Source organism: Excalfactoria chinensis, chromosome 2 (assembly GCF_039878825.1).
Source record: "Excalfactoria chinensis isolate bCotChi1 chromosome 2, bCotChi1.hap2, whole genome shotgun sequence".
Classification (NCBI taxonomy): Eukaryota; Metazoa; Chordata; class Aves; order Galliformes; family Phasianidae; genus Excalfactoria; species Excalfactoria chinensis.
Window position 1 is genome coordinate 113,756,221 of NC_092826.1, and position 15,830 is coordinate 113,772,050.

At 37.5% G+C, this 15,830-nt stretch overlaps 1 protein-coding gene across 4 annotated transcripts in view; it reads left to right on the plus strand.

Annotated features, from left to right (window-relative positions):
- The window catches only part of RBMS3 (RNA binding motif single stranded interacting protein 3), a 678,871-nt gene that overhangs the window by 644,971 nt on the left and 18,070 nt on the right, over positions 1 to 15,830 (plus strand). For all 4 annotated transcript variants that reach the window (XM_072330500.1, XM_072330497.1, XM_072330498.1 and 1 more), the window contains one exon: positions 141 to 251. In XM_072330500.1, coding sequence (XP_072186601.1) covers positions 141 to 251 — 111 coding nt within the window. The remainder of the gene's footprint in view (positions 1 to 140; positions 252 to 15,830) is intronic.

Genomic DNA, 15,830 nt, shown 5'->3' on the forward strand with positions numbered 1-15,830 from the left:
TTTAAGATTCATGTCAAGTTCTCATCCAGATTTACATACTAAGAGAATGCTTGCTTGCTTTTTTTTTTTTTTTTAATAATAATAATAATAATAATAGGAAATGTTGAAGTGTAAATAATATTTATAATATTTGTTTTTAGGGTGCTGTGATAACACCAACAATGGACCACACTATGTCAATGCAGCCAGCAAGCATGATGGGCCCACTGACCCAACAGATGAACCACCTTTCCTTGGGCACAACAGGAACGGTAAGATCATAGTTTTTAATATTTACTTTCTGTTTGCAAAATGTTTATTGATTACTGAATCTCTCAAGATCTTTTCTTGCTCCTGGCTTTTCAGTACTTTAACTTTTAGCAGTTAAATAGTACTGTGCTTTGTTTTGTATATGCTTTTTGTTTGTTTGTTTTCCCTATGCCCAGAGATTTCAGGCTCTATTTGTGTGTGCATGTCAGTGTTCCTTTCATCACGATCCAGATGTGGTGTTCTACACAAACAATATCTCATATTGCTACCTCATTGTAACACGTCTAAAGATACTGTTCTACAGCCATTACACAATCACAGTCATAGGGAACAGAATGGACAAAGTAGTACATGTAGTAAAAGAGTATGTCAACAATGCTTTCTCTACTTAGCAGGAGTCATCCATATTAATTCTTATGTGAATATGAGAAGTACTCCTCTAGCAATTTGTTATTTAATGCAAAATTGTTTGTTTGCACATCTAGATTTTATATAGATGGAAAATGGAAGTTCTGGCTTTGTGATAGGATCCAGCACTCACTCTTAACCCATAGCAGACAGCAATACATAGTTTGCTTCAGGCTCTGAAATGTGATTTTGGGTCAAGGTCAGCTATGTTTCCAGTAAATTATATTTAAGCATGAATATTTCAATGGTTATTTTCTCTTTAAGCTGTCTAAGTCAGATTCAATTAACTCCCCTAGAGTCATAGAAAAGCAAAAAATGGTCCTAATAAAAAGTATTAAACTCTGAAAGTTTGTTAAAGTATTTTAGTAATACTGACAGTCTACTCAGAGCCTATTGTGATTTGCTATGAGAATGTGTGCACGTTGCATGTATATATATTTCACAAAAACACAGGCATAAACATTGTATGTCTTTAAGCACAATTCGTGTGTTACAACTATGTGAAAGATTCGTTTTGCACTTCAGAATTGTTACTTCTGTTTCAACGCATTTCTAGTCAAAGGGCTACATCTGACTGGCAGACAGTCACTAGTGGCATTCCCCATGGCTCAATTCAAGGGCCAGTCCTTTTCAAAATTTTAATCGTAGATCTGGATGCAGGAGTTGAAGGCACCCCCACCAAATTTGCTGACAATACTAAATTGAGAGGTGCTCTTGGCTTCTTTTAAGGATGTGGAGCCTTCTAGAGGGATCTAGATAGGCTGATTCTTTGGGCAATCGGCAACAGCACACAGTTCAACAAAGGAAAATGCTAGGTGCTGCCCCTCAAAGGGGGTAACACCAGGCACAGGTGCAGTCTGAGAGGTGATTGGCTGGAGAGAAGCTCAGCAGAAAGAGACCTGGAGGTGCTGGTGACATCAGTCTCAGCATGAGCCAGCAGTGTGTATGGAAGTAAAGAGGACAATCCACACTACGGGGTGACATTAAATGCATCGTTACCAGTCAGCAAAAATAAATTATTCTCTCTCTATGTATAGCAGTGGTGTGGCATGCACTTCTGGGCTCCACACTATAAGAAGAACTTTAAGATCCCTGAAAGTGTCCAGACAAGAGAAACAAAGCTGGGAGCCAGGCTGGAAGGTGTATTCTATGGGGTGAGGCTGAGGATACTTGAGAGGTGCAGAACTCTGCTACCTGGGAACAGCATGCAGGAGCAGCACAAAGCTTCATCAGCAGAGGGTCACGTTGAACATTAGAAAAAATGTCTTTACCACGAGGGTGGTCAGACTCTGGAATAGTTTTCCTGAAGGTGTATTGTGCCTGTCTGTGCTAAGAGGCATTTGAACAATGCTTTAGCTTTTGATTAGCCTTGAAGAGGTCAGGTGGTTGGACTAGATGGTGTTTGGAGGTCCTCTCCAGCTGTTCTATCCTATCCTGTGCTGTCCCTTCTTGTCCCATTCCATCCCATCCCATCTGCTATCATATTCCGTTCTATTCTATCTGATGCTAATTTGCAGGAACAGTTTTCCAAGTGTTTTCATGGTTTGTTTGTTTGTTTGTTGTATGTTTAATTGAAGAAGGTACAGAATAAAGCTACATCCTAACAAAGATGTTTACCACACTGTAGTATTAACTTTTATCTTCCATTTCCTTTCTAGCTCTTCCCCTGCTCCCTCTCCCTTTTTTCCTTTGTCTTATCTGTTGGAATTAAATTCTAACTCCAGTATATTTTCCATCTTTTTTAAAAATCTCTGTTGAGATCCGAGACTTCTGTATTTACTTCTGAGGAATCTTGAATATGATGGATCATTTTTTATTCCTATTATTCAAAATATTTCATTCAGTAGTCTAAAGAGGAGAGAATTACATCTAAAAGTTATTATCAACATTTTTCCCCTATGAACAGATGAAATTGTAGGAAATACTCTGACTAGTGAGAATTTCTGCATGTGTAATTACCATGGTAAGGAAATGGAAAACAAAGTCCAATAGTGCTGCTGGGAAGATGCTATGAATTTCTCCTTCTGTTTGTCATTTTCATTTCCACGACCTGTACAGACATTAAGTCTCCTGATTGTTTTCTCACACTGTCAATACAAACTAGGGAATTCCAAGTTAATGTTCCCTTCAGACTTGAAAACACTGTCACTATATTTATAGTAACAAATCCATTGCAAATGTTGATATTTCTTATTTGGAAAGAGAGGGAAGGGACTCTGAAAAACACAGGTAGTTTAATGGTTGATAAAGAGATCCTAGAGATATTGTACTGCAACTAAACATAAATAAAATCTTTGTTTCCTGTTCCTAGCTCTTTGCACAGTCCTGTCTTTCAAGGTCACAACATTCCCTTATAACTTCTTGAAATATACATTAAAGGATACCATATAGGTTTATGTTTACTGTCTTTAAAACTTATAACTCTTTTATGGAAAACTTCAGGAAAGAGTAAGTGATTGATAGGTGTTAAAATATCCACGGGTTATTCATAAATCTCAAATGACACCCCGTTTTATTGCATAGAGGATTTCTCTGTGGTATAAAAACCAGCAGCACCACGTTCATTCAAAGATCTCATGCAAGCAACATAATCATGAAGCAATTCAGGAATTCTTCCTGAGAGGAATTCAAAGGATAACTTCAGGATTTGGGCTACCAATGGCAGTTTTGTTGAATGTATTCATCCTGACTTGAAATTTTATCTTATTAACATGGCCCAGTCAAAAAAAAAAAAAAAAAAAAAAAAAAAAAAAAAAAGCAACCTATTTAGAGATATGATTTATTTAGAGATATTTTCACTTCATTGCAGTCCAGAGAGAGGAACAGTGAGAGTACGGAGCCATGAAAAAATGAGCCAAGTTCAAAAAAATCCACTGTACCTCAGCAGGACTATGTTTTATGGAAGACGTAAGGCATAAACTATACATTTTTGTTATGAACATACTTTTGAATTTTATCCTTTAGAAGTGTTCTACAGGGCACCATAAAGACCCACCAGCTATCATTCAAGAAATAATCCAGATTTTTTTCCAACAAGCCCAAAAGTCACAAACAGTTTTGCTCAGTATTGGCTTTAACTCTGTCCCAATTTAATTGAAAAGCCTATAGTATGCAAAGCAGTTTCTATTGAAAGGTTTTAATTCATTTACTTCCTTAGAAAATACATTTTGCTAATTAACCTATCATATTTTGCAGCCAAAACAAGCCTCCATGGTCACTCAAGTGAGAATTGACTTCAAACCCAGTTCTGAACTTGCCTGGTTCAGGATGAATGCTGGGTTTCTAAAACATTGTTTCAACAGAAAATCTATTCTCTGATGAGTAAGCAGGAGAAATATTGTAACAGCCTTTGCATGCCTCATACTTTCTGGGAATTATTCTGGCCTTTGCTGTTCTCTGAAAGATTAAAGTTGGTTGGAGGTTCCAGCCATTGCAGAGCCCTTCACAGAGGAGCACTCTTTATCCCTTTGGCTAGGAGATAACCTGAGCAAGAACAGCCTCTGTCACTTCCAACCATGACACCAAAAACTGGATTCCAGTTTTGAACCCCATAGGAATCCACGGTCGCCTTTGTTCCTCCTTCACTTGATTTTTTTCTACATCAACCACTGTGGATATTTCTAAATGCTGATTGAGCTGCTAACTTAAAGAAGGGAACAATCATTTCATCAGCTAAAACAGAATAGTTTTCCTACAGTCTCACTCATAGCCCTGTGCTATGGGAAGCTTCTCTCACTGGCCCCAAAACTCACAAGTAATTTTGTTAGGAAACCATTTGTCATGAAGAGGAAATTTTTTTACTCTTTAAAACCCCAAAGATTACATATTTATTTTATTATCTGTTTTAACATTTTTATCCCATCTATTTTTATCTTTTATTGTACTGTCTAAGTAAAATCACATCTTGCTTCTGTACCAAGCACAACCAGGGGGATGCATTCAGCTATCAAGATGTCAGACCAAGTGAAAAACTGCAGGTCATCTCTACCTGGTCTCACTATCACATCATAAAAACACACATCTGCAGCAGGTGTACCAGCCCAAAGAATGGTATAGGGCAGAGGAGGAAGGAGAAATAATGGACTGCAGTTCATGGCAACTCCACATTCACATGCCATGAGAGAATTCCATACATCTCCCAGTTACTGTGCTTTATGCTTTATCCACCAAGAACATAATTATTTTCTACCATTATGAAAATCAGATTAATTTCCACCAGTGAAATACAGTTTGCATATTGCTCTTATCACCTATTGATAACTGCTTGAAATCTGGAGTTAAGCACAGAAAAGTGCCAGAGGGGCAATTTCTGCCTTATTTATATGCATTTTTCATGTATACCTCTTCACTAAAAAGTGCAGACTTATACTGGTGGACTGGCTGTGGGCAAATATGTAAAGAATAGCTAAACTTAAATTATGTCGAGATTATAGCAAAAACGTGATAACTGAATATTCTGATTAAGGCTGACAATCCAACCATAGCTCCTGCAATTGTACTAAAATGAAAATGTAATGCCCAGGGGCATAATGCAACCTGTTTTAACCTTGAAATTTTTCTTTTGTGTACTAGTTTATTATTATTTATTACTGTAAGTCTCACTTTTCCTATGTAATATTAATCTACAATTAGGTCTACTATTGGAAAAGGTACTATACAGAGAGAAGAGAGTCAGTATGGGCAGCTTTGAAAGAGCAGCATTAGTACGTGTTTAATAATGTATGGAGGTTGGAATTGTTCCATCATCAACCTGTCAATCAGAGTGTTTCCAATACAGTCATTGATCTAACATCTCTTTCGTGGCTTAATAAAGTTCTGATTGATGGACTGAATGGGTATAATACAAAAACCTTTAGAAATATAAAAGCTGAGCAGTCTGATTGCTGCTCTCAGTCCCTCTTGCTTGGCTCATTTTCACTGCAGCACTTATAAGTTTGGCCTTCAGCAGCAGTAACCAAGAGGTTTCAGTAGAAAGATTTGCTATACTCTTTCTCCTTTGCTGTGCATTCCTGAAGGAAGTTTTCTGTTCTGCTATTTCCCAGTCTGGGTTTCTCTCTCCTTCCTGCTATTAGCATTCAGTTCAGGTACTTCCCAAGTTCCAGTATACTTCATTAGATTGGCGCAGCCTTTCTTTATTAGTCCTCCTTGACAACTTTTTTCTCTCTGTTTCAAAACTTTCTCAACGTAGTCGTGTTTTATCTTAAACCATTGAGGCCCACACAAATGGAAGGATGGATAGAAGCCAGGTTTTTTACTAAAACCGCTGGATCAAACATGCTGTTTGTTTATTCTTCATCCTTGCAGACAGTTCACTCAGTTTTAAATTTCTAATTGAGAAACATAATAAGCAACTTATAAAATAAACTCAAACTTTTAAAGCGACAACAGCAACAAAAAATTGCTTAATTGTTCTGTATACCTCTGTATTAAAAATGCAGTCAGGTAGAAAAGCTGTACTGATGCAAAGTGGATTTCTGCTGAAACTGCAAACCACCCTAGTTTGTCTTTCCTGATCTAGAGTATAACCTGAAAGAGTATCTCTCCATGGAATAACAGGCTTGTTACGCTGGTACATCAGTCTTATCTTTCACTTTGTTAGCTCTTTTTGTTGCCAGTAGAGCCTGATGGTATCTACAGAACCCTTCTATGGAACAACAAGCTTGTTATAAGCTTTTTATCTTCTATTTCCTTTGGATTCTCCATGGTCGCTAGTGGTTTGAAATGTCACCTAAAGGCCCCAACTGAGTAACTGCTTTGTTAGAGATAGGGTTGTGTGTTTTTTTTTTTTTTGTTTTTGTTTTTTTAATCTGCAGTTCTATTTGCACATACACTACAGCTACGTGGAGCAGAAACATCATCATATTCTCCTGTTATTTAGAGCCTTGTTACAGAAAAAAAAAAGCAAGCAAAAAACAACAGTCTGTTATTCTCTCTGTCTCAGGGTCCCCAAAGAGCTACAGGAAGAAAGTTTCTTTGCAGCCTTCTGCCTTTCACATTATCAGGTGTTAATCTTGGAGCTCTTTTATTTTACCTATTGACTGACTGTTTCACTTACTGTTTTGTGGAAAGTATAGGACTGAACCAATTACAAATTAAATTAGCGTAGTTCAAGTAGAAAGTGAGAAGATCATCCTCATGTCCGTTTATTCAGTGATGGCCCAGGTCAAGTACAAGTGATTAATCTCCTGGGACAGGAGATCCTTTTAAGAAGGAATCATTGGGAAAGAGAAAACAGCACAAGCGTTATCCAGATTTATACAGAAAACTCCTCCTGCACTCTGCTTACCAAAGAGCCTCCTGAAAGGCAGCTTCCATTTGCCTGATAGATATCTTTAAATAAAAAAAGTTTGCTCTGTGCAACCCAGAAGTATCAAGTTTCAAGCAGTCATCAAGGTACAGATAACTTTCTGATGAAGCATTTAATCAGTCTGTGGACTTTATTGCCAGTAAATAGTACTAAGACAAATAAGTTATCAATCAGTCTTAAGAATAGATTCAGTCTTTCTGTAAGCAAACATTTTGAGGTCAAACAGCAGTGTAGAACTTAATTTGACAGTATAGACCAAATGGAGTGAGCAAGGAGGATATGTTCTTTTACCCTTTGCACCATCAAGTCCCAGTGACTCTTGTAAGAACTGAGCTGATCAGCCCTCATGTAGATGAGAATCTCTCCTATCAGTCTTCTCAGCATGAGTTTCACAGTCAGTCCTTTCACCATGGTTGGATAAGCTAGACAGCATTTTTCAATATATGGATTTTATTTTATCTTTTTGTTTTGTTTACTAACATTTTCCCTACCCTCCTACCCTTCTTAGCTCAGCTTTATTTTCCACAGTGTTAGTAGTGGCTTACTGCTTGCCTTTATGTGTAAGTATGCCAGAGAACAGAAATGTAAAAGCAGAATAAACACAGAGGGAATTCTATTTTCTGTTCAAGCTTCCCTTCATATGAGCCCAGCATGTTAGTAGGTTGTGTTTTGTGTTAAGGTTTACCTTCTTGTAAGACTTCCAGAAATGAACAAATGCTTTTGCTGGGAACTTCACGCCTCTCTGTGAGGTGTTAGCTACAGACTCAAAGTTAGTCCACATTCCCTCTCAGAGAAGGACTTCCTGACTGTTACGAGAAGAATTTAAACAAGGCAAAAAAAAAAAAAAAGAAACAGCAAAGCAAAAAGTGTCAATTTTTGTCATCAGATAAATGCAGTTCTTAAAAATGATGACTATTTTTCAGCTTGACTTTGAGTCCATGAACTAGAATACAGAGTCAGGTTTCACCAGTATTTTCTTATTTATGGCAGATGCAGTTCTAGTCTGTGATTTCTAGAAGTTCCCCCTGGTTAGACTCTGTAAAGGCAACAAGTATTTAGCTCAAAACCACATTTTCTATAGCAGTTTGTTATTTCATGATAGCAATGCACTGTTTATAAAGTGAATGTTTTTATTCTGCCAAAGTGAAGAGAAAGTGAAAGGCATAAAACCTGTAGTATTATAGAGAGTGGTCTGCAGCATATCCCTGGAAGATTCACTTTTAGCCCTACTCCCAGAACTTGTTCATATGTCTTCTCAAAATTTTGCTAGCTTCTAGTAGACCATTTCCTAGATGCTTTGAATTTGAAGAGGAAAGAAAAGTGTACAAAGCATGCATGTTCATGTGAAATTGTGTTGATGACACAGATAGCGTGGGAGGTTTTGCTTTGGGGGAGAGAAGACTGGTTTAGATCAACTTGATTTGGTTTTAAATTGGATAAGATTTTAACAAACAAAGAAGTAGAAAAGAGGAAAAAATGAAAGGTTAAGAGCTCAGAAGAATTCTAGGTTTGTAACATCCTTCTAGAACTGTGACTGACAAATTCAACAAAAATCAGAAAACAAAACTACTCTGAAAGCCAGGTCTGTTATCTGTGTTTTCTTGATGTGTGTCTCTGTTGTAAATGTGTTTTCAGTTATGTAAGCAAATACATAACTCTTTGCTTTATTTGGATGAAATTTGTTTTTATTTTCCTTCCCGTATTGAAAGTAGACTCAGATGATAGAAATGATGAATATGGCTTTCTGAAGAAGTAAAGAATCCAAATTACCATTGGCTCAAACAAAGTTAAGAGGCCTCCATCATTCAAGGCAAGTTTGAGATTTTATGAAGGTGAGGCCGTTTGTCTTGGCAAACTGTGATTTGTGAAAAGCAAGGAGTGTCTTCTAGAGCTGGTGGGTCCACAGTTCTGCTCTGCCAAGAGATGGGAAACAATCCTGTGGTCGTGTCTCTATAAACTGAAGGGACCTGATAACTGAGCCTTAAGCACAGCAAGAAGTTCTAAATTCCTAAAGGGGTCATGTCCTCAGCGGGAAAGAAAAATATGACAAATTATGTGGAAGAGTGACTAGTGTCTGCTTAGCACTATTGAAGTCCTTTATATAGTATCAGCTTTGTTAAAGGTGATGTATTTGGGTTATAGCAACTTCAATCACAGAGGTTGTAAACTCTAGGCGGAAGAGCGTGAAGGTGATAGGCAACAGCAGCTGCATACAGCAGAATATAGTAAAATGAAGGGCAGAATAGAGAAAGTATAAATGTTCTGCGGACTTTGTGATATATCTAGAGCTTGGCTAGCCTTTGAAAAGAATTGGGAATGGTTAATTGGGACATCCAGAACTCAGTTGGGCCATACACTTCCAAGTGGGATTTTCTGGCATTGACACAAAACAGCCTGTTTTCACCTCTAACAAGTGGTAAAAATAATTAATTCTTATTTTCTATTCACTTAATTGTGGAGAAATCAGGAAATTATGAAAACTTTAGAAAATGTTTACCGAGCATGATATAACAAGATTCAGATGAGCTGTGAATCAAGGTAACACTTTATTTTCACTACCTCAAGTTCACACAGTGGAGAAGCAGCATATTCTGCAAGTTGGCTATTCACAGTATTCAATTAAAAAAAAAAAAAAAAAAAAAAAAAAAAAAAAAAAAGGATCAAGAGTTACAACTGGTTTATTTCAACATATGTAGATTAGTACTGCTTGCTTTTAATTGTTTTTCGTTCAGTAGAGAGGATGCATTTTGTAAAGCAAAATGTTTTTGCTTTGAGCAACAACCTTTGAATTGTATTCCTGTTTTGTTTTGTTTTGTTTAAATATGGAAAGCTTCAGTTCCAGGGGCACTAAGACTGGATGGAAACATTAGATTGTAAGTGCCGCAGCGTTTCTGAAGGTGACACAATGCCACATTAATGAAAACATATACAATGGAGCTGGAAGTGAATTTAATTTGGATGATATTCAGTGCTTTTTAAAATGTAATGACAGCAGTGAAAGTAACATCGTTTATATATTAGGTAAAGGTCTGGATCTGCAGATGATCACAAAAATAATATCCCATTGAATCTCTGTGGCTTTTCCTTTGTCGTACCCCACTGAACTTCAGTGCACAGTGTATTTCACAGTTAATCCACTTGACTTGTCAGATGCTTGGCAAGTTGATCGTCCAAAGGTTTAAACTTCCTCTAAGACAAATTGCCAATGTTTTGAGGGAACTTTACTTATTTTCAGCTGGTAAGAGCAACCTGTTCAGGGTTCACTCATTTCTGAAGCAAGGTTAAATGAAGCAGCTAAGGGTGCAGTCTTCACTCTACCTGTGTTAGACACTGGTGTCCTGTGTCTATAGCCTGAAGTTCTCAAAAAAGGGTAAGCTTTGTTCAAATGATTTACAATTCTCTAGGGAGCTGCTGATGGCAATAACCTCTCTGCCCTCAGATGGTATTTTATTATTTGTGAGTTATGGGTGACTCTGTGTCAGTGCTACGGCAATGCAGAATCCTCTTGCTCCTGAAAGACTCAATTTGGGAGGTGAGTTCTGCTATAACTAATATTTACTATGAAACAGCTCAGTCAGCACATTTCATTAAGCTGTAACAAGGGGTTTGAGAGCAGCTGCATCGAGTGAATTTGGGAGTTTGCTGAATTTAGTTGTTTTTCTAGCAAGGTAAATGAACTGTTGAGCATGGCAGATTTCTGCTGTGTGGCAGATGAAAGCTGCTCCATGCTGGGATGAGTCCAGGGAGTAATTGTATCTCAAAGAGGCACAATCCTTTTCTAGTCCCATGGAGGACTGCTCCATCCTTTGGGATTTGTTATGGCTTTTGAATGTGGTAGGCATGCCCTTGCACACTTAATTTTGCTTTCGTATTTTTAGCAATTTTAACATAGCAGTGGCCAGCTTCCTAAAAGCCTATTAGCTAAATTCCCTAATTATTACACATCAACCAATCTCAATTCCCTGTTTTCCTATGCTGAACAAGTTTCTCTTGAGGATTTCCCTCAAATCGGTGTAATACTTCTGAGATGTAAACTGATTTCACCGATGCAAAAATTGTATCCTGTTTGTGTCTGCTTGCCTCCCAACCAACACTGTGCACAGTGTTTGTGGTGTAGACCAGAAATGTAGTGATTTCCCAATTGATTTTTCAGCCGATACTTTTTCAGTCAATAAGATCCAAACTATTCCTGTGTTCTCCTGTTGTTTTCCCTGATTCTGCTCTGCTACCAACCCTTCCCACCTGAACACCTGCATGGGACTGAAAAATGAGTGTATTTGCTCTTACTCCCGTGATCATTTTTGACAGTGTTAATGACAGTGACAAAAGTATAATAATGAGCTAAATTGAGTTTTTGGCTATGATGGCACTCCCACAGATGCTATCACCTGGTCTAGGCACAAAGTACAAATTGGTGCTCAGAATTTTACTAACCAAGTGTAATTTTATAGCAAAAGCTTGTTTGCTGCTCTTTGAACATGCAGTTACTCCTAACTAACTAACAGTAAGGCTGATTTCCTGTGAAGACAGATCACTTCTCTCTCTCAAAAAAAAATTATGCTTCTGGTAAAAAATCTCTGCATTGCCAAGTTGGCAATAATTTATTTAATTGAGGTTTTCTCATGTGGTATAAAAATACCTTTTTTTTTTTTTTTCTTTTTTTTTCATTTAGACTGTCCAGAAGATTCATCACAAGGCACATTTGTAAAGTTTATTAATAATTAGTAAATAGCACAAATGGCCACAACTTTTAAACTTCCTTGCTTTGTTACAGGATATGGAGATATAACAGTTAATAGAAACACTTTCCATTCAGCGTGTGGTATGGACTGAACAAGGAGAGTTCCTTGTGTTATCTATATAGCTTGTGCCTGAACTGTTTAGAGCAGAAAACCACTGACCTTCCTGAAATTTCTCTCCGTTGTTTCAAAATGGGTGTTAAAGAGTTGGAAATCAAAAATGATTGATGGAATAGTGTGAAGTAATTAACCTGCAACAGAAGGCAAATAAAAGTATAATACATTTCAGGCTTATGAATCCACTTTTTCCTTTCATTAATTTTCATACGAGTATTGTGATCAGTGATGTATTTTCAGATGTTTCAAAAGAGAAAAGAATGGCTTAGACATCACAACACTGTCCTGCATTTATTTTTATATTAGGATTTTTATATTCTTGCACACATTCCTGGATGTGTGTTCCAAGGAATGGAAATAGATTATTGCAGTTACAAATCTGGCTTAGAAGTGTAAAGGATTAGTGCCTCTGGACTGTAATTACACTGCAGAAGTTCTTGCAAACAGTTAGGCCCATTGTGAATTCAGAAACTGCAACACTTGCTGTTAATTTGAAGCACTGCCTTTGTAACCAGTTTAGCCTATGTAGCTGTGGAGTTTCTGTAGAAACATTTTAACTCCATCTGCACACATTGGAGGGACTTCAGCCAAACGTTTCTTGGATGGCTCAGCAGTGCTGCTGGTGCAGGCAGGACATTTGGGGCAAGCCTGTGCTGTGCTCACGATGAGCTCTAAGCTGTTCTGGTTATAGTGACTGGACTAACTGCTGCCTTTTTCCTTGTATGAAAAGGATGCATTCTGCCAGTTTGGGTTAAATTTGGTTTTACTTCTCACCTCTTCAACGTGCCTAGCATTGGGACTCATTGCTTATCATACAAATAATCTCATTTGAGATTTGAGTCATTAAGTCATAGTGTTAGCAAATCATCTATAATAATAATGAAAAAGATCATAAACTGAAGGCTTGCTGTCAAGTCAGTGTTCCAAATTCCTGTGCCAAAGTGCATCATGGATGTCAGATATATTTTGGCATTTTTATTTCCTTGAGTTCTGTCACAGTATGGACAGCTGAGTCTTGGTGGTTGTGTTTTATGGCTTTAATCTTGCTCTGTTTTCATCTTCATGCTCTGTGTAGTCTTTCTCACGATCCGTCACAACAAGCAAAAAGTTCCAGTCCTGAGGCTAGGATAACAGTTAAGCAGATGCTGCTTCAGCTCACAATGACAATTCCTTTGAGGCTACTGGGGGATATTACTACTGGACAGACTGGATGCATCCCATCCACCCTCATCCTGAGATTAAATTCATCATCCCTGAAATCAGCCACTAAGTGAGAGGAATCTGCATTTGCCTTGCTACAGTTTCATGAATAGCCAATTTTGAATTTTTAAAATGTTAACAGTGCTAATGGGTATTCTAAATTGAGCCTTGGTAGCTCATTGTAACACGTATATGTCAGCAGTGATCCTTTTTTGTAAGGTAAGTCATGCAGAGTCCTACAGTTTTAAAGGTGGTGGTATAAATTTATTTGATGGAAAAATGGCCAGTTTTTCATCTTTGTCATATTATTGGAAAAAAAAATCTGCCACGCAGTTAGGACATTCTCCATTGCAAATATTAGCACAGTACTTTTATTTATGTATGTATGTATTTATTTATTTTTAATGTAAAAGGAAAACAGAAAGGGAACATTTTGCAAATCCAAGAGAGCCATGCAAAATAAAGCTTTGGGCTTTCTGTCAGTTTATGTGCCAAAGCCAGAAGTGCATCAAAGTACCAGAAAGGACAGCCTATCCTAGCTTAGAAGTAGATGCTACAAGCTTCTCCTGGGAAGAACAGTTTTGCAAATGGGCTGTGGCTTGTAGAAGAAGGCAGGCTGTTTTCACCAGTCCTGCTTACTTGCTTCTGAAGGCTGAAGTACCACGGTGCAGCATTTGTTCCTTTTCACAGGAATGGAGCAGATCAGAGAATTTTACTGATTAACTCTTTAGGGCCTCCAACATTTTTGTTTGTTTGCTTTTAATAAATGCCATTAAGGAAAGCTAAAGATTACTTCCTTTCAGTTAAATAGCCATAGATAGACTTTCTCAGCTGTGATGCTTATTTTTTACATGCCTTGTCACTGACGACATTTAAGACAATCTCTCAGCATTGCATCCTGATGCAAGAAAGGGTAGCAGACATTTATTGTGACTATTGTATTAAAAATGAAGCAGAGTTACGGACTTTTTTGTTGCGGTAATATATTAGACTATCTCTCTGTTGACCTTACCACTTGTAACAGTTTTGCCACCATAAACAGTAATGCTTCATTGATCTGCCACGTTGCATTCCATCTGAGATGATGTCATTTGTAAGAATTTTTGTCAGTTTTAATACTCAGCAATGATCTATAGTATTAAATGTAGTTAATTTATTATAAATACTATGTCTGCAGCTCTGTGTGTTATGACACATTCAGAGGATCTTGTCCTCTCACAGATCACCCGTCTCCAAACTCTATTCAGTTCATTTGCCATTTGGAGCATGTGTCTTGAAGCATCTTCAAGCTGTATATATATATATAGCCACTTAAAAATGATGGAAAAATCCTTCTAGAGTTTGCATTTCAGCTAGGTAAAATTTTGAGAAAATAATGTGTGCAATTGAGATTATACATGTAGAAGCTGCATGCTCAAACATCTTTGTAGATATTCCAGAGTATCCTTCTGTAGATTCTTCAGCTCCTCTTTTAGTATGTTTTTTAGTTTGATCCCCTCCACAACAAATAGCATGCTGTTCTGCAATATTTCCTTCCAGTTGAAATGTTTTTTAAAACATGCGGGTCTGCAAAACTTTCTATCAAGCCAATCACAATGAAGCTTTTTTCCCTTTTCCCTTCTCTCAGTTTTTCATTTTCTTATCATGAATTTGCGTTTGGGACAAAACTTCTCTGTTCTTTTGGTCTGGGTGCATGGCTTGAGACCCCCTCCCTCCTTCTGTCCCTGAACGTGCTCTCCAGGCTCAGCCGGGCAGTGCTGTTATGTGTGTGAGGGACAAGGTAATGCATTGCCTGGGTGGGAGCTGACAGCACTCCAAGAAATATGACAGTACCTCTGCCCTTGATCAGGCTTCCCATTTGAAAGTTTTCATTTTGGTAATTACATCCTTCCCAGATAGTAGCCATAGTCATTGATCACACTAATATCATTATAACTGATTCCCGTAAGTCACCTTTTAAAGACACTTTCTATGGTTTCTTTCTCCCTATATCTTCTTTCTCTGCAGTCACAGGATAAGACTTTTTCTGTCTATCCTTCATCTGATTGATTAGAAATGCCACATGCTTCCTTTACATATGGCCTGGTAATATACACATCACATTTCTTCCCTCGGGATCTTAATCACAAGTAATGGCCTTTAGCTTTTCTCATTAGCAAAATGGAAAAAGCACCATACCCAATCCATTAGAAATGCAGCATTGTAATATGAGCTTATAGAAAAATGGCTGCATGCCAGCAGACATGGAGTGAGTTTACCTTAAAGGATTTTCAGAAAAAGAAAGTATAAAAAGAAGTCACCCTTTCTGTCTGACAAGAAAATATTTTGAGCCATAACTTATCACACCTGTCTGTCAGGCATTTTGCTGTTGCTTCTTAAGTGCTGTTTGGACACCTTTGTCATACAAAGGGCACTTTATAAAGAGGAAATAGAGGTGTTTATACATGCATTAATGTCTTCCCCTGTGTTGGTTCTCTTTGAGGGTTATCTTTCTCATATTCCATCTCCTATCAGAATTTGAGGTGGGGAAAAAGTTAGAGAAATTTAGTTGTACTTTGTTTTTCATATTCTGTGAATGTAGCAATGAGAACAACCATAACAGCTTCCTCATCTTTCAAACATTTGCCTAAAGGTACTGCTATGCATTTTTTAGCTGTACTTTAAACTATTCACAATCAGTACACCAAGAATTGACGACAAGACTGATTAAGTTTTTTTTACCAATGAAATAGAGTGTTTTTTACTTGGACTGAAAACCACAAAAAAAACCCATAATGTTTAAATTCTTACCCTGGCATTTGTGCTTCTGT